Source organism: Pteropus medius, unplaced genomic scaffold (genome assembly GCF_902729225.1).
Source record: "Pteropus medius unplaced genomic scaffold, Ma_sr-lr_union100, whole genome shotgun sequence".
Classification (NCBI taxonomy): Eukaryota; Metazoa; Chordata; class Mammalia; order Chiroptera; family Pteropodidae; genus Pteropus; species Pteropus medius.
The window spans coordinates 10,669,536-10,697,167 of record NW_024351729.1 but is presented as its reverse complement, the minus strand read 5'-3'; the positions used below and the strand labels follow the sequence as shown (position 1 = coordinate 10,697,167).

At 35.9% G+C, this 27,632-nt stretch overlaps 1 protein-coding gene and 3 pseudogenes across 1 annotated transcript in view; 3 read left to right on the top strand and 1 right to left on the bottom strand.

Annotated features, from left to right (window-relative positions):
• Window positions 1-18,740, bottom strand: part of BMPR2 (bone morphogenetic protein receptor type 2) — a 145,392-nt gene extending 126,652 nt beyond the window's left edge. The window contains exon 1 of the mRNA XM_039844471.1: window positions 18,094-18,740. Within this exon, the coding sequence (XP_039700405.1) occupies window positions 18,094-18,169 (76 nt within the window). The 5' untranslated portion in view covers window positions 18,170-18,740. The remainder of the gene's footprint in view (window positions 1-18,093) is intronic.
• Window positions 2,333-2,451, top strand: LOC120587816 (uncharacterized; annotated as a pseudogene).
• Window positions 7,631-7,746, top strand: LOC120587842 (uncharacterized; annotated as a pseudogene).
• Window positions 18,741-26,492: 7,752 nt separating the features above from the next.
• Window positions 26,493-26,611, top strand: LOC120587754 (uncharacterized; annotated as a pseudogene).
• The last annotated feature ends 1,021 nt before the right edge of the window (window positions 26,612-27,632 follow it).

The window sequence follows — 27,632 nt, the reverse complement described above, 5'->3', positions numbered from 1 at the left end:
TTTCTCATAAACCTAAGAAAATGGATTTAAAAAATAATTCCTAGAGAAGAGCTGGATAAAGGGAAAAGGTTGGTGCTAAGGCTAAACTGAATTTATAGATTATCATTTTTCATAACATTTCATCGAGCTAACACATTGGTTTAGCCAAAGGAAAAAATAATGAAATGTCCCAGAAAAGTTATCTCCCACGAAAAACTTTGTTTCAACAGTAACATGAATAATTTCATCTCTTGACATCATTTGGCTATTTTTAATCTTGCCTTTCTTGTCATTACAATATGGCCCTTTGTGTACTAACTTAATATAAAAAGTTACTCTTCACACTAGACTGGCCCCTAGGGGTTCCAAACACTAACAACAGATGGAAACATTAAAACCTTATCCTCAACTAAATATGTCATCATCACTCTTCTGATCTAACTTGTGCTCTTTCCCTAAACTGAAGTTTTAAATCTCCAATGAAAATTTTTATTATCCATCAACATAGGAATACTACCCGTAAAATCTAACACATCTGTTGTCATTTACAGCAAATTAAGAGACCATAATGAAGATATAGTTCAATCTGGGTAATTATTCATGAATATTAAAATGACAATAACATGTTCATATTCTAAAATATTCCAAATGTTTTATACCTTCAGACTAACACTGTATAGATTACATTAACGCTTTGCTTTGGAGTTATAGAGGCCTAACTCTGAATCCCAGGTCTCCCTTTTACCCAGTTTACTCATCTGTAAAATAAAGTGAGGCTGTTTAGAGGTTAATAACATAACAGAGTCAATATGTAAGGCATTTATGAATATATCAAAGGCTCAAGAAATATTCGTGTCTCTTCCCTTATCCCTCAATATTTAGATTTATTAATTGCAGCCACTGTCTAATATATGAAGTATCTTAAATCTAACCTATTTTAAAACGTTTGTTTTTCTGAATGTTTAATTCTTTGTGAAGTTAAAAGCACATTAAAAATTAAGCAAGACAAAGATCAACAGATGCAGTAGTAGGGGCCAGATTGTGTAGGGTATTTTAAATGATTATGACTTTTATTCTAAGTGAGATGGGGGGTACTGGAGAATTTTAAGCAGAGAAATGTCATCATCTGACTTATGTTTGAAAAGGGTGACCAAGAATACTATATCAAAAAGCAACTGTTAATAAAGCAAAGGTGTTAGAGAAAACAAAGACTACTAAAAAATTACAAATGAAAGAAGATGGTCGCTTTTAGATTATGTGGTAGCAGTGGAGGTGCTAAGGAGTTAGACTCCAGACAAATTTTGAAGATGGAGCCAAAAGTTTTTGCTCTCAGACTGAAGTGAATGTGAAAAGAAGAAGAAGAAGAAGAAGAAGAAGAAAGAGACACGGATACCTTTGATTTTGGACCTGAACAACTGGAATGATAGGACTGCCATTTGCTGAGCTGGGCAAGACTATGAGAGGAACAGGCTTGTATAGAAGGTCAAGAGTTCAGTTTCGACAGTTAAGTTTGAGATGATTATCAGATATCTAAGTGGAAATGCTCAAAACACAGCTGGCTATCCACGCAACTGGATTTTAAGGTAAAAAGTGTGGGATGAAAATAAATTTGCAACTTGTCAGCCTCTGGAAGCTATTTTTAAAGCCATGAGACGGGATGAGATAGATCACCAAAGGAGTTAAGTGTAGGCAGAAAAGAAAAAGTCCAAAGACTGAGTCCTGGGACAACAAACCACTTAAGGTGAGGGACACAAGGAAGAACTATCAAAGGAGATAGAGAGGTTAGAGGAAAATCAAGAGTGTGGTTATCTTAACAGACAAATGAAAAAAGTGTTTCAAGCAGTTTTTGATCAAATTGGGTCATGCTGCTAACAGGTCAAGAGGAGAACTCAGAAATAAATCAAAACACAAAAACATATGCACTAAAGTATTCAATATGGTACTGTTTATTAAGAAAAGAAAATTAAGACAAGCTAAATATCTCTCAATGGAAATTAAGTAAATAATAAAAAACACAATGGAATATTATTATTGTGACATGTTAAAAGTTTGAAATATAATTAATAAATATTATACAATCACACGCAAAAATATATATACATTTTAAAACACATTAGAAGTAAATAAACCAAAATAAAACATAGTGTTAGAGTTATGGTCTTATTAGTATTTTTTTCTTTACTTTTCAAATAAAATAAAATTACAAAATCAAAGTTTTCCCTAAAAGGTTGGCCTGGAGTGCCTATTAAAATTATATAGTTTTGTTCACAGACTATTCTTATCTATAAAAGCAAAGAAAGATCAATAATAGAAAAATTCAACTATTTTCTTATTTAAAGGAAAGGAGGGTTTTGTCTATGGCCATGCTACCCTAAACAAGCCCGATCCTGACTGATCTCGGAAGCTAAACAGGATTGGGCCCGGTTAGTACTTGGATGGGAGACCACCTACGAAGACCAGGTGCCATAGGTATAAAAAATAAATATATATTTTTGCCTCGCCTAAAAATATATATGTTAAAAAAAAACTATAACAAGAAAAAAGAAAGGAGAGTTTAGATTATTGCTCAAATTATATATATATTCCTTCATACTTATGTAATTTGTATAGGTCACATTTTGCTCTAAATCATCTTATTTTGCACTGAAATTGCTGGGACAGAATGAAGGTATATTATCATGTATATATTTGACACTAAGATTATAAGGAGAAACTACTGTCTTGAAAGATAAACAGGAAAACCTTCTAGCTTTAACAAACTGAAATTTGTCAATTTCCATCTGCATCTAACCTTCGCGATATAGATATGGAAATGACAGAAATAAATATGTGTGTATATGATCCTTCTACTCCCCTAAACACCTAACTCAATCTAAAACTATTATGGCAAATGCCCTTGGCACGTTCCATAATTCTTCCATCAAACCCACAGTCAATACATTTAAGGTGAGAATGATTATATGAATTTGGTATTATAGCTTAACAATTTGCATTTTCGGTGTTTCTTAACATTCTCAAGACAAGGTTAATGGATAGGGTTGGACACTGAGACTCTAGACATGTGTGTAAACTTTTACATTAGTTCTTTTGGAAATAATTCTCTTAACATCTCATTGCAATGTAATTTGACATATCATATAGACTCTTAAAGGCACTAGCCATAGTAGAATAATTGTAACTTAAGTCTACCAGTTCCTTATTATAGAATGTTTATAGAATTTTTAAAAGAATTTATTGAGTAGATGGCATAGTATTTCAAAGAAACAGGGTAACAGATCCATTTGAAGGAGAAAAAGGACTGCCCTTTGCATAAATAAAATGTACTCTACTTAGAATACATCCTGAGAAAAATATATATGAAGAGTCAGTGAGAATATATTCAACAAGTTTTAAACATATTCAAATATTTTTGCCCCTATAAAAAAAAATATATTTTAATAAGTAGTTTGATTATAATATAGCACCATAAAAAAGCATGTTTCAAAGTTACACCTATACATGTGTGTATATATGTGTATATAATCATTTTATATGTACATATAGTATATATATAGTATCACTTTAAAATGTGTATATGGAATAGGGTTTAAAAGAAAATAAAGTATTAAGGGTTCTTACATCTGGGTAAGTAGGATTCTGAATCTTTTCATTTTCCTTCTTGTTTGTTGTATTTCTGTGAATAAGCATGTACATTTTTCATAAACTTTTATTTTAAAGTAGTTTTTGCTTTACGAAAAATATGTCAAGATAGTACAGAGGATTTCCTGTATACCCCTCCTCACTGAGTTTCCCCATTATTAACATCTTACATTACTATGGTACATTTGTTACAACTAATGAACCAATACTGGTACTTCACTATTAAGCAAACTCCACAGTTTATTCGTATTTCACTAATTTTCTCCTAATGTCCTTTTTCTTTTTCCAGACATCATTTAGGATATCACATTGTATTTAGTAATCATGTTTCTTTAGACTCCTCTGTGCTATAACAGTTTCTCAGACTTTCCTTGTCCTTGACAGTTTTGAGGAATACTAGTCAGGTATTTTGTAGAATGTCTTTCATTTTGAAACTGATGTTTTTCTCCTGGTTAGTTAGACTAAAGCTGTGAATTTTATAGAGGGGAAACCACAGAGATGAAATGTCATTCTCTCACATCATATCAGTAATACTATCAACATGACTAATTAATGATTGTATTAATTTTGATTACTTGAGGTAGTTTCCCAGATTTCTCCACTGAAAAGTTACATTTTCTCCTCTGTACAGCTTTTGGAATAAGAAAAATGTAAGTATTTAAATTTTTCTTAAGTTTTAATTTCATGTCAATTTTAAATGGATAATACATTCACATGATCCAAAATTCAAAAGGTGCATAAGGCACTGAAAACTCTCCCTTAGTCCCATCTCTCAGCTTCCAAGTTCCATTGCCCAATGAACCAATGTTAATGGATTTCTTAATTTTTATGTAGGGTTCAAACATGATAAACATATACTAAGTTAGTCTGGTTCAAGTAACATTTGTATAATGATTTAGGAATACCTTAACTATATAAGTTCCTATAAAGAAAAATTATATGCTTCCAAAATACTTCTATCTCTTCTCTCTTCTCCTGTACATGTACAAACACATCTTGTGTCTTTTATATAAGAAAAAGTGAGTCACACCAAGAAATATGGTAGAATTCAAAGTGTCCAAATTACTTATTGATCGATTCCAACATTGTATTAACATATTTCATAAGCACTAAACCAGTGGTTCCAACAGAAGTTCCTATTAGTATCACCTGAGCAGTCTTCTAATATTCACGTACCACAACCCCACAGGACCTAATAAGTCATTTCATTCTTTAGGGTTGGAGCCAGGCCAGGCATATCTATATTGAAAAAGTCCCCCAGGATGATTCTGATATAAATCTCTCATTAAGACTAGAGACTCTAAACTAACTGTATACATCACTGGTTCTCAAATTTTAAAGTACATTAGAATAACGCTTTTCGAACTACTGGCCAACAACAAATAAATCAGTACCTTTCAAAGACCTTTATAAAACCCCCACAGTTATGGGAGATGTTTCTAAGAAGAGCATTCAAGACAAATATATGTTGGTTCAACCAATATCATTCAACAGACATTTATTATGGCTGTGGTCTCAAAGTATAGAATTCAAAGTCATACTATTAGAAACTCCTAGGAACTTGTTAGAAATGCAATTTTCAAGCCCCACCCTAAGACCTACAGAATCAGAAATTCAAGAGGTGAGGCCCAGCAATCTGTGTTTCAACAAGCCCTCCAAGTGACTCTGATGCATCTTAAAATTTGAGAACCACTGGAATATGGCATATCTCTTGATCTCTGCTAAGAAGAGGGTACACAAAACCCACTTTCCTTCAAAAAGTTTATAAATATGACTGGGGAAATAAATACCTAGATAAAAAAACAGGTTAACACTTCTACAGATATATCAATTACTGAATGAGTAATACAGTGTTAAATTCCTCTAAAATTCAATAGAAGAGAAGTATGCATTAAGGACTAATACAGAACAGCGTTGAATATGTAAAAACAAGGAATAGAAAATATATCTAAAAAGACTTACTATGTTTCTTCACCTTATCTTATACTGGTTGCTTGATAGACAGGAAGAGAGGAAGGGAAGAAGAGAGGAAAGGAAGAGTGGGTCTTTAAAAAGTAGCACTACAGAAATTACATAGTCATCACAAAGACCCCAGACACTCTGACAACTACCTCAAAAAAGGAAATTTCTTTAGAGAAGTTTATGGATGACCCTTCAGCTCATTTAGATGTCCCAACTGGAACGAAGGAGATTTATTTTTCTTACTTCTACATAGGTCATATTTGCATCCTCAGAAGCATAATTTATTGTGCTAGTATAGTGCTAAATATGAAAGGATGCTAAATTACAACATCTTTCAAAAAGGATGCTGAATAATCACATCTTTACTTCACATCTTTCAAGATGATATTATTCCTCACTGATAGACTGTGAAATTCCTTGGCAACACCCTGTAATTCTTTAGTTAATGAAATTCCTTTCTGGGTCCATCAGATGCATTGCTCAAAGAACATTCTGCATGTTTTATTGTAATATAAACATAAAAATACAAAAAGGAAGGAGCAACACCCAACAAACTATCAGTAAAGTAATTTAAAAATGAATTTACAAAAGCTAGGGTGGGCACAGGAAAAATTAATGTAATTATCAAAATTTAAAGGAGAGAAAATTTCTCTTCATTTTTAGCAACTGACATCTGATCAAAAATGCTCTATAAAACAGTGTGTTATAAGGATTCAATAAAAGAACTATTCCTTAGATGCCTTAAACCTTTTTTTTTTTTTGAGAAAAAAATCACAATTGCCTAATCCTGTCAACTACTACAACTGTGAAACAAGAAACCAAAGTGTAGAAAACAAATTCATGGTTTATTAAACTGGGATTACCACATGCCAAATCCTATCTGAACCATATCTATAAGGGTACAACAAATTCCCAAAATATTCCTACTAGCTTATTTAGGACTAGTACACTGATAAAAATCATTTTATTTCATGTATGCCATAATGAAATTTATTTTCAGTTTATCTCTAAGAAAGAAATAAAATTAACAAAAAAATTTTAAGTTATTCTTGTAGGTTTAGTCATAAGTTCAAGTATAATAATCAAAATCCTCTTCAACAATACATGTACTATAAAATAAAACTTAAGTAATCAGTTATTTTATCAGATTTTCAGAACAAGAATGGTTAAGTCAATAAAAATAAGTATATCATTAGTAACAAATTTAAATGCCGTAAGTATATCAAAAGTAAATTTTTCCATCATTTTCCCTATCAATAAGTGCAAGAAAGAGTCCACCAAATTACTAAAAATACACTAACCAAAGAATGAAATACCTGGAAATAAATTTAACCAAAGAAGTGAAACTCTTGTACACTAAAAATCACAAAACATTGCTAAAAGAAATTAAAGAGGACCGAAATAAATAGAAAGATATTCTATGTTCATGGATAGGAAGATTTAATATTAAGATGCCAATATTACCCAAACTAATTATAGATTCAAACAATCCTATCCAAATTCCAACGGACTTTTTTTTTTTTTTTTGCATAAATGGAAAAGATAATCCTCAAATTCATTTGAAATTGCAAGGGGCCCTAAATAGCTAAAACAATCTTGATGAAATAGAACAAAGTTGGAAGAGTCACACATCTCAAGTTTAAAAATTACTACAAAGCTATAGTAATCAAAACAGTGTGGTACTGGCAAAAGGATACACTTATAAACCAATGGAGTAGGATTGAGAGTAGAAATAAATCTATACATTTGTAGCCAATTGGTTTTTTAAAAGAATGTCAATTCCACTCAATGAGGAAAGAATAGTCTCTTCAATAAATGGCACTAGCACAACTGGATTTCCAAATGCAAAATATCCAAGAAGGTTGGATCCCTACCTCACACCACATACAAAAATTAGCTCAAAATTAATCAATGACCTAAGCATAAGAGCCAAAGCCATTAAACTTTTAGAAGAAAAAAATAGGACATGGTTCCACAGTGTAGCAGTTAGCACATCTGCTTTACACACAAAAGGTCCTGGGTTCACGTCCCAGTGGAGACACAGTCCATGGTCTACAGCCATGCCACCCTGAACAAGCCCAACATCTGATCTTGGAAGCTAAGCAAGGTCGGGCCTGGTTAGTACTTGGAAGGGAGACCACCTAGGAAGACCAGGTGCTATAGGCACAGATAATAATAATAAATAATAAATAAATAAATAAATAAAAATAAGTCTTTAATGACCTTAAATTTGGCAATGAATTCTTAGATAGGGCACCAAAAGCGTGCACAACAATAACAAAATGGATAAATTGGACTTCATCAAAATTAAAAGATTTTGGAGTAACATCAACATCATAGTGATGTGAGAAGACCCCTGTGTATCTTCCCTTAAATCTACAACTACTCAGTTCCTCTGCTCAACAAACATCTGAATAATCCAGTATATCTGAAGGTGAGCATACTGGAATGTGTAGTGGAAGCAGGACTGGGGAAAGAAGAGGAACAGTGCTCACAGACACAATTCCCCAGCCACCATAACTAAGCCTGTGGCTCCAGTTAATGCAGAAGTATTGGAGGAGTTGGAGTGTCCCCAGACTACAGCCCTATGGAAGGTAAGAGGGGCAGAAGCATTGTCAGGGTTCAAGAATCTGGCACCAATCCGACTGAGGACCCTGGTAGCAGCAGCAAAGATGCGCCTACAGTCTGACAGCTACAGCATAGCTGCGCCAGAGGCCATAGGAAACCATATAACAGTGAGTGCAGTGGGCTCAAGAACCAGGTTCCCCTCTACTTGCCACATCCCTCCATCACTGTGGTGGTGCCTAGACCCATGTGACCTGGACACAGCGGGAACACCAACTACCTGAATCACTCAGGTGGCAACTCCCACAACCACAGCTAGCCCACCCCCCATCACTGAGACCCCAGAGGTGCAAGAAGTGCAAGTAAGAGAAAACAAAAACTTGTGCTACAGTACCATCTACTGGAAAACAAAACAATCAACCTGTTTAATTGTTAAAATCAAAATGGTACCTAAGAGTTCACTACTTCAAAGGCTCAGGGAGAGGAACAATCCATTTTAAGCACCATGAACAACCAAGATAACATGATAAGACAGAAAGAAAATGACAATTTCCAAGAAACAAACTCAAAGTCATGGAAGACTATTATCTAAGTGATAGAGAATTCAAAATAGCAGTTATAAAGAAACTCAATGAGATAAAAGAAAACTCAGATCATGGTGCCAGCAGATTCAGTACCTAGTGAGAATCCATTCTTAGGTGGCCATCTTTTTTGCTATATCCTCACATGGCGGAAGGAGAAAGGGATCTCTCTGAGGTCTCTTTCATAATGGCACCAATCCCAACCATGAGGGTTAAACCCTCATGATCAAATCATTTCCCAAAAGCCTCACCATCTAATACTATCACCTTGGGGGTTATGATTTCAATATATGAATTTTAGAAGGGACACATTCAGTCTATAACATTTGAAAATCATCTATCTGAGAGGGAATATTCAAAATATATAAAGAACACTGATCACTCAACAACAAAAAGACAAACAATCCAATTAAAAAGTAGACAAATGTTTAAGGGTACAGATGTGCAACCAGTAGATAAATAAGTCCAGAATAGTGATTACAGACATTAATATTGTATTATAAACTTCAAAGTTGCTAAGAGACTAGATTTCAATTGTTACCACCATAAAAAAGAATTATGTGACATAATAGAGGTATTAGGTAATGTGATTATACTGCAACATATAAATGTATCAAATCAATAACACTGTATACCTTAAACCTACCATGCTTATGTCAATTATAGGTTTATAAAATTCTTTTAAAAGAAAAAATGAACAAAGGACTTGAATAGACAACTCTCCAAAGATGATACACAAATGATCAATAAGCACATGAAAAGATGCTAAACATCATTTATCAAAAGGGAAATGCAACTATAGAGGAGTATGGGGAGGGTGAAGTGGGTAAAGGGGATCAAGTATATGATAGGTGAAGGAAACTGGACTTTGGGTGGTAATCATACAATAGAATATATAGATGTCAAATTATAATGTACACCTGAAAATTATATAATTGTATTAACTAATGTTACCCAATAAACTTAATTTAAAAAATAAAAATAAAATAAAATAAAAAAAGAAATGCAAATCAAAACCACAATGAGATACCACTTCACAGCCATTAGGATGGCTATAATAAATAATATTTTTAAAATAATACAGAAAACTAGTGTTGGCAAGGCTATGGAGAAACTGGAATCATGTAAATTGCTGGTAGGAATGTAACATAGCATAGGCACTGTGGAAAACAATTTGGTGGTTCCTCAAAAACCTAAACATAGAATTATCATAAGGTTTGGCAATATACTCCTAGGCATATACACATAGAAACTGAAAGCAGGGAATGAAACAGATAATTATAAACCAATGTTCACTGCAGCATTGTTCACTTTAGCCATAATATGGAAACAAATCAGGTGTCCGGCAGATAAATGGCTAAACAAAATGTAGGATATACATACAAGGGGATATTATTCAGCCTTAAAATGCAATGAAATTCTGACACATGCTACAACATGGATAAAACTTAAAGACACTCTGCTAAGCAAAATGAGCCAGTAATAAAAGAACAAATATTGTATGATTCCACTTACACGAAATACCTAGAGTAGGTAAATTCATAGAGACAGAAAGTAGATTTGAAGTTACCAGGGGCTGGGAAGAGGGGAGAATTGGGAGTTACTGCTTAATGGTTACAGAGTTTCTGTTTGGTATGACAAAAACATTCGGTGATGGTTGTATCACATTGTGAATGTAACTAATGCCACTGAATTGTACATATGAAAATGGTTAAAATGGCAAATTTTATGTTATATATGTTTTACACTAATTTTAAAAAGTTAATAATGTAATATACCAAAACCATTAAATTAGACACTTTTAAATAGGTGAGTTGTATGGTATTTGAATTATATCCTAATAAAGCTGTTTAAAAAACTTACCAACCTAAAGTTAAAATAATATCAATTAGATCTCACTGATTTAGAATGTAGAATACCTAGGTCGAAGGTTGAGCTGAAACTGACCTTGGCATTATTTACTATAAAATTAAAATGAAAGACAAGATTGTAGAGAAGTCTTACTAAACAAAACTTCTAACTATTTAATAAGGTCTACCCTATGGTCCTCTCCAACTCAAATTCTAGAATTTCAACTATTTTAAAAGCACCCTTTATATTTATAGATTGTTCTTATATTTTCATTAAAGCATATCCCTGAAGAGCTTTTATTTACAACACTTTTATGGTCCGAATTCAATATAATCAAGATATATTTGCAAAACATTAATTTACATTTCTTTCAAAGTAATGCTTTTACAATTTCAGAATACCCAACAGTTTTCTCCAACCTAAGCTAAATTCAAAGTACTATATTCTCAGTACTAACAAAATACATATCATTAAAAAAGTGCTATTCATTTACTAGTAACTAAGTATACCACTGACTTTTCTCATATCATAAGCAAAAGTGCTGTAAGTACTATAAGCATCACACAGGCCTACCTCCCTACTTTACAAATGAGGATGTTGAGAACAAAAGACGTGATTTGCCCAGAGAAAACAGCTAATGGTACCACTGGCAAGAAATTCAAATCTTTCTGGCTTCTGATTCTGGTTGCCTGCTTGACTTGGAAATCATCTAATTTTAGGAATAATTAAAGCCAAAGCCTGGGAGAGGAGTAGCAATAAGAGAAAAGACAATCTAGGGAGATTTAAAACAAAACAAAACAGGAGGGAGGCAGATGGGGCAAAAGGGGTCAAATATGTGGTGACAGAAAGCAATCTAACTATGGGTGGTGAATATACAATGCAATATATATATGCCTTACTATTGAATTGTACACCTGAAACTTACTGGATTTCATGAACCAATGTCACCATAATAAAAATAAATTAAAAACAAATAAAATAAAATGTGGCATATTAAAAAAATATAAAACAAAACAAAACAATATCTATTTAGAGAGAAGAGGGAATGGAGAAGATATAGAACCAGGAGAATGCAAAGTCACTAAAGTCAGAAAAAGAGTATTTTAAAGAAAGGGTGATCAAAACTGTCAAATTCAGTAAAAAAGTCAGAGAACAAGATTGAAAAATGACTGGATTTGTAGATTAGAAAGTCACTGCTGACCTAATAATATACATCACACTAGAGGGTCAAGTAAAGAATTGAGGATAAGGAAGTCAAGAAGTGTTCACTGTTCTTTCAAGAAGGCTGCCAGAGAATAAAGATATAAAAGGAGGGTAGAGATTTGCCAGAAGATGCCACAGGAACATAGTCTCTTTTCTTGTGCTGCAGAATACCTACAGGAATTTCTCATCCTGAAAGACAGACTGAAAGAAGAAATAATACAATGCTAAGTGTTCGCAAAATACCTACCCTTTCTTCAAATGGCATGAGAATTAATTCTCTTTCAGAAAGAGATATAGGCTATTGGCATGGCTGGGGGAGGAGGTGCAGCACTTCTTATCTTTCTTAGTGTCCACCAACATTTAAAAAAGAACTTTGCACAAAGAAAACACTAATTAATGTTTGCTGACTGGATATTTTAGTTCTCTTTCCATATGTTATCTATCCTATTGTGCCCCCCACCCTTCCAGCTGCTCCTACGGGTGCATATTGGAATAGAAACTGGGTCTAGTCAAACACTTACTGTATTAAGTAAAATTAAGAGCAAGCAAATAGGTATTTTCTAATCATTCTGATAAGGCAATGTGTTCTAATATGTTCATGTTATTTATTTACAGGTTTATTTCTAACATCACATAGACCATCCATAAATTGTATACGTATTGTTGTAATCCAGTAGTTTTAGCTGTCACCTCCACCTCAGACCAAAAAAAAAAGTTAAAAAAAAATCAAGTCTATTGCATTTAAAATTCTACCAGCATCATCTTCATTGCTTCTAGGAGGGATTCAAAGACTAGACCATTTAACTAGAAGGGGGAAATAGTTTAGTAATATGAGTGTCTCTTCGACAAGTGTAAATGCTATGCAAAATGGTCAATAACCATGAATTCCTAGATATCATAGCATTTATAATTTTATTTCCAGCAAACATCAATCAAATCAGAATACAATTCTTCTTTGGTGGATAGAAATTTAATATATTCAATTATCCACCTGGAGGACTCTGTGGAATATTAATTTGTAACTAAAACCAAAACAATGCTATTTAGCTTAATGTAAATTGTTTAGCACTAATTATTTTATTTATATTTTATCACCAATTCTTATCCAAATTTACTAAGAGTGAAACCACCTCTTTCTACTGACAGGTAATTATTCTTTATGGCAGGAAAAAGCAGAAAATAAAATGGCCAAAATAAAAGTACATGCTAAATGAATATAAATATCAGGTGAGGCAAAGCACTTTTCATTAAATAACATTATCTTTAAGACCAAAAAAAGGCAAGGAAAAAAATTGTGCAAATTTTAAGAAAGAAAAAGGTTTTGGGTAAAGTATGAAATAAGAAATGTCTGGTACCAATGTTGACTGAATAAAAGATTAAGAATAGGTTAAAATTAGCACAAAAAGAAAAAAAAGTAAAACCTCACAGAAGGAATCTTAGACCCTGTAATTCTCAAACTTTAGGATACATAAGATATACCGGGGATGTATGTTTAAAATGCAGATTCCCAAACTCACTGTCCAAATATTCAGATTAAGTGGGTCTGGGTGATGCCCAGGAATCTGCCTTTCAAACATAATCTAGTCTAATCCCATATGACTATTGAGAAAACTATGTTAAGTAAGCTATTTGCCCAGATCACATAGTATCCAGAATCTCATTAACTCAAGGCAGTAGTTTTCCTACTATACCACTTAAATTTCTTTATTATAGTTGAAGAAACTGGGACAAAGAAAGAATGAATTCCTAATACCTCACATGAGTAAGGGAGCAATCTTAGAATACTTCCTGGCTCCAATTCCTTTTTACTATTCATTCATTTAGAATTTCTTAAACATCCTCTATGGGTAGAGTAATATGGTAGATTACAAAACAATTTAAGAACAAACCCTGTCCTCTAGAGGCAATAATCAGTTGGGAAGACAAGGAAAATACATAAAACTGATATTCAACAGCACGGCAGTATATGAGTAAGGGCCAAAATAAGTGGTTTGGCCAGTTACAAAATTAACCAATTTACACTGACTTCACTCTATACCTTTTATATATAGTTAGAATTTACCCATCACAGCAATATTCAATTTCTTCTCTTTCACTGTTAAGAAAGTTCACCTTTAATGAAGAAAAGCTGTTGTCCTGGTGTGGAATAAATCTCTCTCACCACATTTCACATACACCCCAACACCAATAGCACTACCACCATATCACCCCATGGATCAGGATAGCTTTTGTAGAGACCAAAGTTATTTGTTTTATGCAAAGGTATAATTAAGAGTTTGACTCTGTTCAAATGATAAAGAGAAGTTCCCCTCCTGAACGATCTTCCTGATCATATGTGGTAGATTAAAGGTTCCAATTCTTCTTTCCCCGGCAGTAGCATCACGCATCCATATAAATCCATAGCTTCATTATAGGCAAAGTGTACTTTGCTTGCCCTTGGCCACCGGAATGTTAGAGCACCAGGATCTGAAAATGGCTGGTGGGATCGGGCTTATTTTCTTCTACTTCAGTCATCGTCATGAGACAAGCTTCCCCGAGAAGAGATGTTACCCTTCCCCTCCAGTCTGGGCCCCAGAATGAGACGAGTAGAATAAATGCTTATTGTTGTATGCCATTATGATTTTGTGGTTGCCAATTATTATGAAGCAAAAGCTGACTGAACCACGATATTTAAGAAATCCAAACAATTAAGACTGATTAAATAAAGCAGTGGTTCTCAAACCTGCGTGAGTGAGAATCTTTTGGGTTTTAAGTATCTATCTATCTATCTATCTATCTATCTATCTATCTATCTATCTATCTATCTATCATCTATCTATCTATCTCCCAGAGAGAGCCATTGAGTACAGCTAGACTGTGGGGCCAGAAATATGCATATTATCAAGAATCAAAGGTGATTCCTGCTGTGGTCTCCACATCTTGAAAAACACTAAAATAAAAATTACTAAATTTCCAGTTCCTTAACAATATTCATTCACTGTTTAAGAACACTAACTAAATAGATGAATCTTGCTTTCGAATGTGTGTGTTCCTCATGAGGTATATGTAAAACTGAAATCTAATCAGGTGGACATTGACCAGGCAGAATCAACTGACATTGACACCAGCTCAGCCATGGACACATCTGAGCCAGACAAGGAGAATTATGATGTGATGAAAAGGCCCTGAGTTCCTTCCAAGTGTCCTAAAGATCCTTCCAGGTGTGGCTCCCAACAATGAATTCACTCAAAATGCAATGGGCTCCCTAGCCTCCCAGGCCACCAAGGATGGTGTGAGGGTCAGGAGTGAGTCTCCCCAGAATGTGCCAACCTGGCATGCAGATTAGTTTGAGCTGAAATCACGGAAAGCCCAATTCAAGAAGTTTGTTATCTCCCCCTTACCTGCCTAAAGAGATTCAGATAGAGAAACCTGCTTCCAGAAGGGAACCTTAGCATATTCACCTTAGTCCATATGAATTGCCTACCTCCCCCTCCTTAGACCAAAATGACATATATCCCTCCCTCATTTTGCCTGTCTTTGGAATTTTCATGCTTGTGTGAATTTGCTGTGCACATGTATTAAAATTAGGTTTTCTCCTGTTAATCTGCTGTATGTTATTTAAATTATTCCACCAGCAAGAAGAATTAAAGGGGTAAAGTGAAAGTATTCTGTCCCTGACAATGGCAAGAAGGACAAGAAGGAGAAGGACAAGAACTAAGACTTGAGGTAAAGGGTAGCTAAGTCTGCTCAGGGGAATGCATAGGGTGGGGGGGGATGTAGTTAGATGTTTTATTTGTAACCATTACAGTCTAAATAAAGCTTGTCAACTTTTTTTTGTTTGAGAAGCTAACCCCTTAAATAAGTATGACATTGTATTGTATTCTTTTATTAAAATTAAGAATTCATTTATAAACCAAATAAGCACAACATATTTTTATAAATTCTAATTTTTTGCATACCAAATGTTCTTAGAATTAAGGAATCCAAGAACTAGACAGAGTAAGTACAAAAGAGGGATTCAAAAGAAATGAAGGATTTAACCATGACCCCAGAGGGATGTCCTATCACTCTTCTAGTATTTTTTTCCTTTCAGCTGCACTATTTGCATCTGTTTGGTTACATCACTGTATTTATGTACCCCAAATCCACACAGGCCCTCTTTAGTCCACCCTGCACTTAATGAATCTGTACTAGCAACTCCAATATTAAGCAATCAAAGTTTTAAACATTTAGAACCATGACATTTGCAGAACCAATGTGGTACAAAGATCCTGTCACATATTTCTGCCTCTTCTCAAAGGCTGATCTGGTGAAGGCACTACTCTATCTCATGTTCCTAATTAGATAAGTTGCTGTTATCGTTAATATTGTAGGTAAGGATGCAGGCTATAATCCTGGCTCCACAATTTACTGACTGCTGAGTTATTTAAATCTCTGTACTTCATTCACCTTCCATGTTAAAGAAGTACAATTTAACCTTGAGTATAGAATTGTCATGAGGACCAAATGAGAAAATACATGTAACTATTGGAATAGCTGCTGGCGCACAGCAAGCACTCAATAAATACTGCTACTACTATTATTATTATTGTTATTGCTCTGAAATCCAGCCTCACAAATTTTGGCATATAGTGCTATGTAAACACTAAAGAAAAAAGAAGACTAAACAATTTTTAAGTAATGATTCTTTTAACCTATTCCTTTTAAGGCACAGTATTCTAATATTTTATTTTCCAAATAGAAATTAAGTTTATTTTAAGATGAATGTTCTTTCTCTTACTTTTATCAGTTCTGATCACAAAAAGATAAGCCTGTCAAACTATAAATGAGAATTTACATTCTAAAAAGGTCAAAAATAATAAAGAACACTGAAAAGTCTATGCTTTGAGATTTCTGCTCTTATAACTGCTTAAGCTTACGGCCTTTTATTCTCTTCACATTTTACAGGAACCACATGGCTTATAGCTACAGAATTTAAATAACTAACACAATATAAATAAATCTAGTGAAAAATCATTTTTATTCCAAAAGAAATTGTGATGATTAAGAACATTAAAATGTTTCCAAATATATTTAATTCAGAAGTTCAAATTATTTTAACACAACTATAGATTTATCATAAACATAATAGACATTAATCAACAATATCAAAAACACAAAAAGAAACTTCAAATTTTCTGTATTATCCAATGTTGACTTTTTAAATAGAAATAAGCAAGCAACATGTGTCTAAGATAGCAATGAGAAATTTATCAAATGTGAAAAGTACGTATTTGAAAAATTAAAAATTAGAAAATCTGTCATGTCCTTCACTCGCTTTAAAATACATCATCTACTTGGCTATCTTAAGCCAAATTTAAGAATTATATGTACAATTCACTCCTGAAAATTTCTAAAAGCAAATCATCAAAAGACTGCTTGAAAAATAATTGCAAAAGGAACAGGAGGGTTTTTTCTAAGGTGTCTGAAAACTAAAAAGAAAATATTCTAAGAAAAGCATGATTACCATTTCTCTTTAAGCTTTAGTAAAATGACAAAACTTTCAGGGCTCAAATTTCTTATAAGTCTGATGTGAGGTCAAAGTTGTCTCAATGACAGGACAGCCAATGAATGCCAGATGACTACATGTAAAGTGGTCGAAAATACTTTTAAACTCAACGGTAATTCCAAAAGCATATAAAATAGCAGTGTCCAGGTTGAAAAGATGGTAACATAATTACTAAAATACTTTCGAACAAAATACTAATGATAATAATACTTAACAGTATTATACAATGTATTAAGAATTTCACAGTTCTAGCTTTCTCAACATTTTATTCAATTCATTCAATCACGTTTTTGAATAATAAAAGAAATATGGATTCTCAAAGAGTGATCTAAAAATAAGGTTCGAGTGTGTTTCATAGTTGATGTTCTTTTTACTGTAAGCCAAATCCACTTCTTTATGTTAAAAAAAAAAATCTATAGGTCTGTTTCCAAAAGATCTCATAATAGACCCTGTTCAATGGTGATTAAAATATTATTTTTAATCTTGGCATTACCTCAGAGCTAAAAATGTCAAGATACCACACCCAATATGTCTTTTTTTTCCCCCTGTGGGGGGGGGGTGTGGGGGAGTGGGGAATATAGGAGTGGGGATTCGAAACTACACAAACACATGAAAGGTTATTTCCCTGGAAGGATCGGTTAAGAAACGCAGGTACACAGTCGCTGTTCCCTTCACAGTGATCAGCGGCACGCATCGAAGGGCGATCGCAGGCCTCAGCCTCTGCGGGCTCCCTCCCTCGCCACCCACAAGGGAAGGGGCCGGGACGCGCCAGCCGGGGCTACTCACCGGCCGCAGTGCTGACCAGCAGGACGGTCCATATTAGTGAGGGCACCCGCCAGGGCTGCTGCAGCGAGGAAGTCATCCCTGGGCCAGCCAAGAAGCAGGAGAGCAGAGCAAAGAAATATGGAAAGTAAACACAGGCGGAGAAACACGGCCGGGAGGCTTGTCTTCTCTCTCGTCTGACTTACCCAGCCTGTATTACAATGCAGTTTGAAAGAACAAATGGCAGATGAGAGGACCTAGCTGCAGAGCTTTCATTCCGCTGCAGAAATTCCCTTCATTTCTCTCCCTCGCGGCTGGGGCGGGTTCATTCGTGTAGGATGGGGTGCATTAGCGCCCCAAACTAAAGGCATGTCCGTGCGGAGAAGCAGGGAGACAAGAAGAGAGCCCCGCAGTTATTTCCCTCGTAGTTTCACGATATCAAAAAAATATCCCGGTCTGGGAGAAAACATATCCAGGGTGCAGAAAGGTGGAGAGAGGGGATTCAACTGGGGGGCCGAGGATCACAAGTTCCCGACTGCTGGGAAGGGCTAAGTCCGGCGGGAGGCGGCGGTGGCGGTGGCGGCGGCGGCGGCGGCGCCGGGCGGCCCAACTCGCATCTCCCGTGGCTCCGGGAGCGCAGAATTCCTTTTTAAGTTTCGCTTCGGTGTTTCCTTCACTCCGATTTCGAGAACAACAAATCCTCTTCCTCGACTGGATCGAAAAAGGTGCCTGTCTCCATGGACAAACCCACAGCCTTCACGCCTTCTCGGAACAATCCTGCGAGGGTCAGGCCGGAGGGCTGAGTGGCGGTGGGAAGCTGGAGTGGGGAGAGGAAGGGTCGGCAGGCTGGGCCCGTGCTCCCGCGGCGGCGACCGGAGGGGAGGTGCCAGGAATCTCCCCTTTCCAGCCCTCTAGGAGCGCTCCCCTCTTCTATTGCTGCTGTTCGATCTCGCCTGAGGTAAATTCCACCGTGAAAGCCTCGTCTTCTCCCGTCAATGGCTCCTGTGAGCGAATCACAACCCCCCGAGGAAGCCGCCGCCGCCGCCGCCTCGTTCTCCCGCAGCTCTGGGCTCCGGGCGGAGCTCGGGAGTCGCGGGCCGAGGGCGGGGGGCGGCGGGAGGGCGGATGTAGGTGGCTGGGGAGGGGGGTGGGCAGCGAGGTGGCGAGACACTCAGCACCCCTCCGGGAAGCACTTCCAGTGGCTCCGAGCAGACCCAGACACAAAGGGGGGAGTCGCCGCAGCTGCCAGTCTGCAGCGCTCCCGGTCACTGAAGTCGCCCCGCCTCCGCCACCGCCTCCGCCTCCTCCTCAGTCTCCGGCTCTTCCCGGCCCTGTCTCAGGCCTGTGCTGCAGCGCGGGCGGCGGCGGCGGCGGCGGCGGCGCGACAAGCTTCGCACTGCGCTTGCGCGCTCGCGGCCCCGCCCGGCCCCGCCCCTCACTCCCGGGCTTGCTGGGGCGGACTCGTCAGCCCTCGCGTAGAGCGTCTCACCCGAACCAGCGAGGGCAGGGTGGGGCGGGCAGCCTGTGATGGGCAGAAATGGCCTTTCTCCTTCATACACACATACCTTCCATGTGCGCACGATTGGGTGTGTGTGTGTGTGGTGTGTGTGTGTGTGTGTGTGTGTGGTGTGTGTGTGTCCACATTTTTTGTCTTGCCTTTGGCAAACTTCCGAGATGGGTGATTTATTCCCTGACTGAGGCGTCGCGGTCTCCTCCGCGACTGCAAGTAAAGCTTGAGAAGCGAACTGCTCCCATTGTTTCTTGAAGCCAAATCTTGCTTCTCCGTAGCCTTAAGATTCCAGACGGACACGCCTTTCCCAGAACCTGAGACCTTGACCTCCTCGGCCTCCCCTCACTGAAACAAAAACTGGAATTGGAAAAACCACCCCTAAATTGATATGTTTGCTCTTACCGGCGTCCTAATTTCGTCAAGCACACATTCCGGTAACCCGTCTCAGCTGACAGGAATACTGAACATTTGAAAGGATGCAAAACCAGAAAGAAAACTTAAAATTCTGTAAACCGTCTTGCTGTTTATGTGCATATCTGTGCTGCGCGGTTTTCACTTCGAGGTTGGGCCTTATATTCACAAATGCTGGGGGCCTTAGGGACTTCCTTTTGTGAAAGGAAAATTGCACTAAGGAGTTGCTGCCTCAGAGTAAAGAGTGGGATCGAGTCTTCGCAACCAAGGAAATCAGAAGGTCCTGTTGGAAGCTTTCTTGAATCTGGAAAGGATCGGTTTAGTAGGCTTTTCTGAATTGCAAAACCCCAAGCAATCGAGATAGGAGTAGGGATTCCACACAACCCCCGCCCCCACCCCACCTTGCCCTGCAGCCCTTACACAACCCTGTAGGATCAGGCCGACTTGGATGGGATTTTGCTTTGGAAGAAGGAAGAAAGTGACGTTCGTGGCGCCATGATCGGAAGTCTGGGTTTAATTCTTAGCTGCGAGGTGGAAAATTTGCGTGGGAGGGCGATCTTAGAGGTGAAGTCTAGCTAGCCCTTCTACTAAGCAGAAGGGTTATTCTGAAGGCTGGTTTTGCTGGTCTTTCATTGTGGCAAAGATACGTTCACAGATACAGTCCTGAAGTCATGCTCTGCTAGCTTATTCAAGTCTCCTTTTATCTCTTTATCTGAACTTGATGTAAATAAATCACATACCTTAAACTAGTCGCTGTTATCATACTGAATATCTTCTGTAATTAGGGGTTGTGGTAATACCAGCCCAGGATTCTCACTCTTTTTAGTGAAAACATTTTTATACTGTATACCTTTCAGACAGAAAGAAATTTTTCTGTATAACAAAATCCCTTTTTAAAAAAATTAGGAAGAGTAGATGCTTTGATTTATTAGCTTTATTACTATATTTTGTTTTTCCCAAGAAACCTGAAATAAGAAATTATTTATATTGTTTTACCATTTGATTTTCAAGAAATAAGATCTGGCACTCAAATAAGATTTTAAGTATGTTAAAGTACACGAAGTTTATTAATTGGTAGTATACTGTTTTTCATTCTCAAATTGGGATCAAATATTTGCTTATTCTCTTTATTTTCATAAATATTTTCCTAAGAAACAACAAGTATCCTTATATATATTATAAATGTGTGATAAATCATATACAAAAGAAGAAAGGGTCCTAAGAAAAAAATATATGCCACTGACTTGGTAGGAATAATTAGTAGACAATTAGATAGGCAACCTCTTCTCTCTTTAGTTGCTCCATTGGGACATAGCTGTTAACTCATTGTGAAAAGAACATCAGAGAAGAACTAGAACTTAGTGATCTGTCTACTAAGATGAGACAGACAATAAAAGACAACCTCAGGTGAGAACAAAGGATTGGCAGGGCAGGCAAGGTTTGGTATCTGTACTAGTCAAGATAAGCTAGGTTTTAAAAAACACCTCAAAAAAATAAAAATAAAAAACATCTCAGCAGCTTACTGCAACAAAGCTTTATTTCGTGCACATGTTACCTGGTTGATACAAGTGGAGGCGGGCAGTTCACAGGGGAGCAGACCCTGAAACTCTGAGATTTGCATGCAGGAGATAATTGGGTAGTGCTCTTAAGAACAATCCCTCTGGAGATTGAGGGTCACAGGATCAGGCAGAGGGAGAAGGAGTGCAATAGATTTGCTACTGCAGACAGCTCTGAGGGATGGCCCTTCAGTATTATCTAAAAATTGAGTCAGGGAGCCAGGTCCTTATATGCTCACTCACATCAACCAGTCATTGGATACTGCTGCACATAGGGAAGGTAGGTGATCTTGGGCTAGAGAACTGTCTTTAGCCAAGAGCAGCCCCAAAGACAGGAACCAGCTGACAACTGTCAGCCACATTTTCCAGCAATTGAGAGAGGTTGTGCTTTGATCCTAAAGGGTGGATCTGGGGAGCTCAGCACAACATCCATTACATAGACTGTGCTCATTGTAGTCACTGAAGTCCCCAGAGTGATGAGCCTTCAAAGAGATAACATGCTTTCAAGATTGCCACTGTAGGGATCATGAAATTTAATTGCTATTGCTGCAGTGTCTTGGTATGTCTGAGGAATGAAAAGAGGCCAGTTTATTGGAGCAAAGGAGATCAAATTAGAGAGGTAGGCATGTACCACATCATACAAAGCTAGTATGCCATAATAAAGGTGCGGATCACTTGTAAATTTTAATACATGTGTACAAGGAATTCACATAAGCATGAAAATTCCAAAAACAGGCAAAATCGGGTATATATAAATATATCATTTTGGACAAAAGAAAGGGAGTACAAGGGTCTGAGATTTCAAAGGAAATAGGCAATTTACAGGTAGTAGAGGAAGAATGAAATATACATGGCAGGTAAATTTTTGCTAGGCAACTCAGAAACAATGAGACACAAGGGAAGTTCTAGTTAACAGTACCCTGGTTGACGTCCTGTCATCCTATCTACCATACTTAATTCAAGTTAGGCTAAGGTGAATAAGCTAAGATTTCCATCCTGGAGAAGGTCTTTCCATCTGAATCTCTTGAACAGGAAAAGGAGAAGGTCGTATGTTCTAAGTCTTTTTTTCATAATATCCTAAAAGGCAGTTTTAGGGCGACAAAACTTTGGTCTCCTTCACCACCTATCCCAGCAGGAGGGAAAAGCTTTATGTCAAAATAAGAATCCCTTATACCAAGAGAACTATGTATCTAGAAGTTAATAAAAGAACCAATAGCTCGTTGCCATAGCTAATTATTAATAACCAGCAACATTTTCAGATGTACTTCAATTCTAATTTAGATTACTGCTTTGCCTCGATCTCAAAGGTATCAAATCTCAAAATTAACAGTTATAGTAGAAACTCAGACAATAAGTTTGAGTTTATAAGGGAATAAAATATGGATGGAACAGGGGCACAAGGTGGTACTGCTGTATTTTTGAAAAGAGACAGAAACCTAAAACCAGATTGAGTTTTAACCCAAAGGTTAAAATGCTAAGCCCCAAACTATCATTGCATAATCCTTTCCTACCTATGATCATGGGAGAAGGTGGGACTATGTCATTAAATCATCTAAATATCTCCCATTTGTGATTAAAGGAAACAATTAGGTGTACTGGAGAAAAAATATTAAAGCAGGAAACCAAATTTTTAGGAACAGCTCTGCTACCAATTCTGTGACTTTGAACAAATCATTTCACTTCTCTAGGCCTCAATTCTTCATCTGTAAAATAAGTTTGGACTAGCTAACCTTGTTTCCTTTTAGCTTTAAAATTCTACTATTTATTTACATCACTGACTTTCCTATATTAAGAAAATAACATATAATGACAGGCTTCATTTTTTATCCTAAAGAACACAAGTTGAAAACAGAAATATTTCAGAAAAAGCCTTTCTACAGTGATAGATCACTTTATATTAGTGGAAATATAGTGGCTATTTAAAATTATTTTGTGAAATAGTTGAAGCAATTTGTATAATTTTGAGTTCTGTGTTACAAATTTCATAGAAAAGAAATTATTGGTTTTTACGTTTTTCTTCTTAATGTCATGATTCCCACTGTTCATAGCCAGAATGTAGAAGCAAGATATTTTTCCACTTATATCCTAATTTGAGATCAGAATATACAATTTATACTTTATGATCCCCCAAAATATCTGATTACACTTTACAACTTATTCAGAAATACTGTGACTTATCAAAGTTACTAATCAATCAATAAGTATTCATCAAGTCCATCTGGGTATATAACTTTGTATACGTGCTACATCAGTATTAATTTTTAAAAGCTCTATTTTAGTATGAGTGTAACATAGTTATCTAATGTTGAAATGATAAAGGCATAAGGTATTTCTTTCTAATTATTTCATGTACAATTATGTAATATCTGAAAATCTTATTTCCACAGAAAGATTTATAATATCTAGAGAAGTGACTAAATCATATGCTGCAATACCCAGAAGATGTTCAATTATTAGCCACTGAAGTGAAAAGCCAGATAATTTAGGACACAAAAAGCAAAAATATTTGATCCTGCAAAGGCTTATTTGTATCTTAGGGATCAGAAAAAAAATAAATTTTTTTACTGCACATTCTACAAATGTTTGAAACCTTTAAAATATTTTTTCTAGTTATTAAGCATGTCAACATTATTTTCACTTAGTTGTTGAGGCTGTTTCATAAACATTGAAATACACAGAAGTTAGACAATAGGTCTGTCTTATGGCCTTGCATTCTAGTTTTTCTGGCTTTTGTTAAATATTTATCTGGCCTCTCATAATGACCTTTAAATAACTGCACTAGACTATCTGCTTGTGGAAATTACACAAATAATTTCAAGAGTGTTACAACTACTGTAATACTCATCCTCACAACCTTCACCCTGTGTGAGATAAGTATATATTCATTCTTTTTAGAGACTTTTGAAGTATAGAAAAATCTGTGTCAAAGCTTACTTACTTCTTTCTTAATCTAGACTTTTCCTAGTTAAAATTGATTAGATATTTAAAGCTAAAAAGTGATGTTTTTATTTTCTAAATATGAAACTAATCATGCTTAAAAATTTAACATCTTCATTTGAATATATTCCTTTTTCTTTCAATTAAAAGACCAATTTTAAAACCCTGCTTGCAGAAGGAAATCAAATTATACAACAAATTTAAGAAAAAAATCTTCGTCTAAATTTGGTCTCAAAAATGTTCAAAAATCAAGATGACCACCCACTCTTTTTTTATGGAGAGAAATCCAAGTTTCAGTTATAAAAATAACAATTTAAAAGAAGGCTGATCATGGGCGGCTCATCTCAGACCACATTCCTATTTTATCCAGTATCTCTAGCATCTTTAATATTCTTTTGCTTCAGAATCATCATTGCCTTCTACTGGCTAACTCATTTCTCCTGGAGGGGATTGTCTTCCAGTATATAGTTTTCATATTAATCATTTTTTTCAGTGTGTATCTGCTATTATCCAGAAATCAGCTCTATACATTTATTCTTATTAAAGCACAGAATTAAAAAATGAAACTACCAGATATGTGAGGTTTTTTCTCTTTCAAATATTACAGAATAATCTTTCCATATACCAAAAATAAATGCCTTTCGGAAAAGGCATCAAACACAAACTATTACTAGAATGGTTTCACAGCTAAGGATTACTCATACACATTCTTTTTGCCAAGTTTTTATGTAGGGCATCTGTAAGAAATCTTTTTTGCCATTGTCTGTCTTTCCTACATCTCCCTCTAAAGATTCTTTTCTCTTGGCCACAAAACTTCAGTAATAGAAAAATGGAAGTGAAGAAGAAAATCTGGTGAGCAATTAGGATAAGTAACAATTTCTAATTAAAAGGCTAATGCTCAATTTCATATTTCCAGTTGTCCATTACCTTACCTACCTCTAAGGATAATCCTATAGGATGAAGGTTAACTCCTTAGCTTTATGAACAAAGATCTTCATAGTCTTTCCAGACTTACCCCTTGTCTACCTCCTAGAGTCCAGACACACTGAGCCTCTTACAGTTTACTGAATATACCAGACCCTTTACAAAATTTCTTCTTTCTAAAAAAAGGAGGGTAGAGGTTGGGAGAAGAAGCACTATCATTTTCTACAAATTATTTTCTTCATGTTCAATGCCTTTCCCTGCACCTTCACCAGGCAATCTCCTATTCCTTTTTCAAAACCCAGCATAATTGTCACCACCTTGCATTCTCCAGTTCTCAGATCAACATTACTTGCCTTGTCCTCTGTGTTTTTCCCAAAAAATTTGTTCACACTCTAGAGTAGTGTAATATTCCTCTTCATTTTTATTGTTTCTAGTTTTGATTTGGGAAGGGAGGGGACTTTAAATTTTATTTTCTTCTTTATACTTTACTGTATATTTTTACTTCCTACAATGTACTATTTCTTAAATTAGAAAAATATAAATATTATTTTAAAATATTAGTTCAGGACAAAGAAAATAAAAAACAAGTAGTGTTTGGTATCCAGAACAAAAATAATACTCAAGGTAAGGAAATGCAAAAAACTTAAGCAAACTCTCTGCATACTATCAATAAACAAATTACTTCACAGTTGACACTTTATCATCAGTGCCATATCTAAATATTTATTAAAAACCTTCCGGATTTATTAATATTCTGTTAGTACTCTGGTTTATTGCCAGTGAGATTTGTGACTACTTTTTACTTTTTATTTTTCTATTTTATTGTATTATTTATATAAGTCACCTCAGGCCCTTGGTGGAGTAAAAACAGTGTAAATAAGCCATTTGGGTACTAGAATTTTAACTGTCCCTGGCAGGTTCCACCAGATCCACATATTTAACTAGAATGAGAATGCTTCCTTAGAGCAAGACATCATGAAGACAGCAAAACAACCATCCAAGTGGCTAAAACCCATGTATAAAAGAGCTCCCATATGCAGTCAACACAAGCATATCTATATACAACAAATCATAAATGATATGCAGTCTATGGCCATGCTATTCTGAACAAGCCTGATCCCGTCTGATCTAGGAAGCTAAGCAGAATCAGGCCTGGTTAGTACTTGGATGGGAGACCACCTAGGAAGACCAGGTGCTGTGGGTGTAAAAAATAAAAAAAATAAGGGATTGTAAACTGACAAGGTCCTTGCAATCTGTGAGGTCGACCAAAGGTTGCATTGCTTAAAAAATAAAAAAATAAAAAGGAAAATGATATACAGAAAGTTCTGATATTTATTTCCATCTCTTCTCCATCATAGAACTGGTAAAAACTCTTAGCTACAAATGGCTAAGTTGTGTTTTCTTAAATTTCTTGTTTTAATCTACCTTCTTGTGTAGTAAAGTGTTATTTTTCTTTTATCCACTCTGTTCTTGGGCAATGCAGATCTGGTTAGGATGCAAGGTAGCTTCTGAGATCAGTTCCCTTATTATTATTTGCAAAAGCACTGATGCTTTCTAAACCTGGAATTTCTGAATGATCACTTTAAGTAGAGATTCTATCCATTATATTGTCTAAGAGGTTTAGCCAGTCCTCCACCATGCTAGCTCTACTCTATCTCAGTATCTCTTACTCAGCTATCTTTATGCCTGATGTCATCAGTGTTCTCTGTCCTATGTTGACTGATGAGAAGTATAATATGTATAGTTTGACTTTTCCCAAACTTGAGCAAAAAAAAGTGGGCTCCATTGTATTTCCTCTGTAACATTAATTAAAACATTCTTTTCTATATCCTTGCAAGGGTTTTACTGTTGAGCCATTTAAATCTCCCACTGTGAAGTCAACAATAGCATCTATAGCATTATATTATAAATTATCTCCTTAGAAAACCAGGAGATAAATGAATTACTTAAGGGCTGAGATTTTAGCCTCTGGATTTAGCGTAAGTCGGGCACATATTAGATCCTCAATAAATGCAGTACTTATTTAAATATGTAAATGAAAAATATAAAGAATACCCTTAAAGTAGCAGAGAAGCATCAGGAGAAATTTTCAAACGAATTTAAGATATGAAATGAATTTCTGAACTAAAAGTAAAACCCAATTTAAAAATGGACACCCAGGCATTCTCAGCATACAGAGCTAGAAAATCTATCTGTCTGTTCATCTTTCCATCCATCTATCTGTC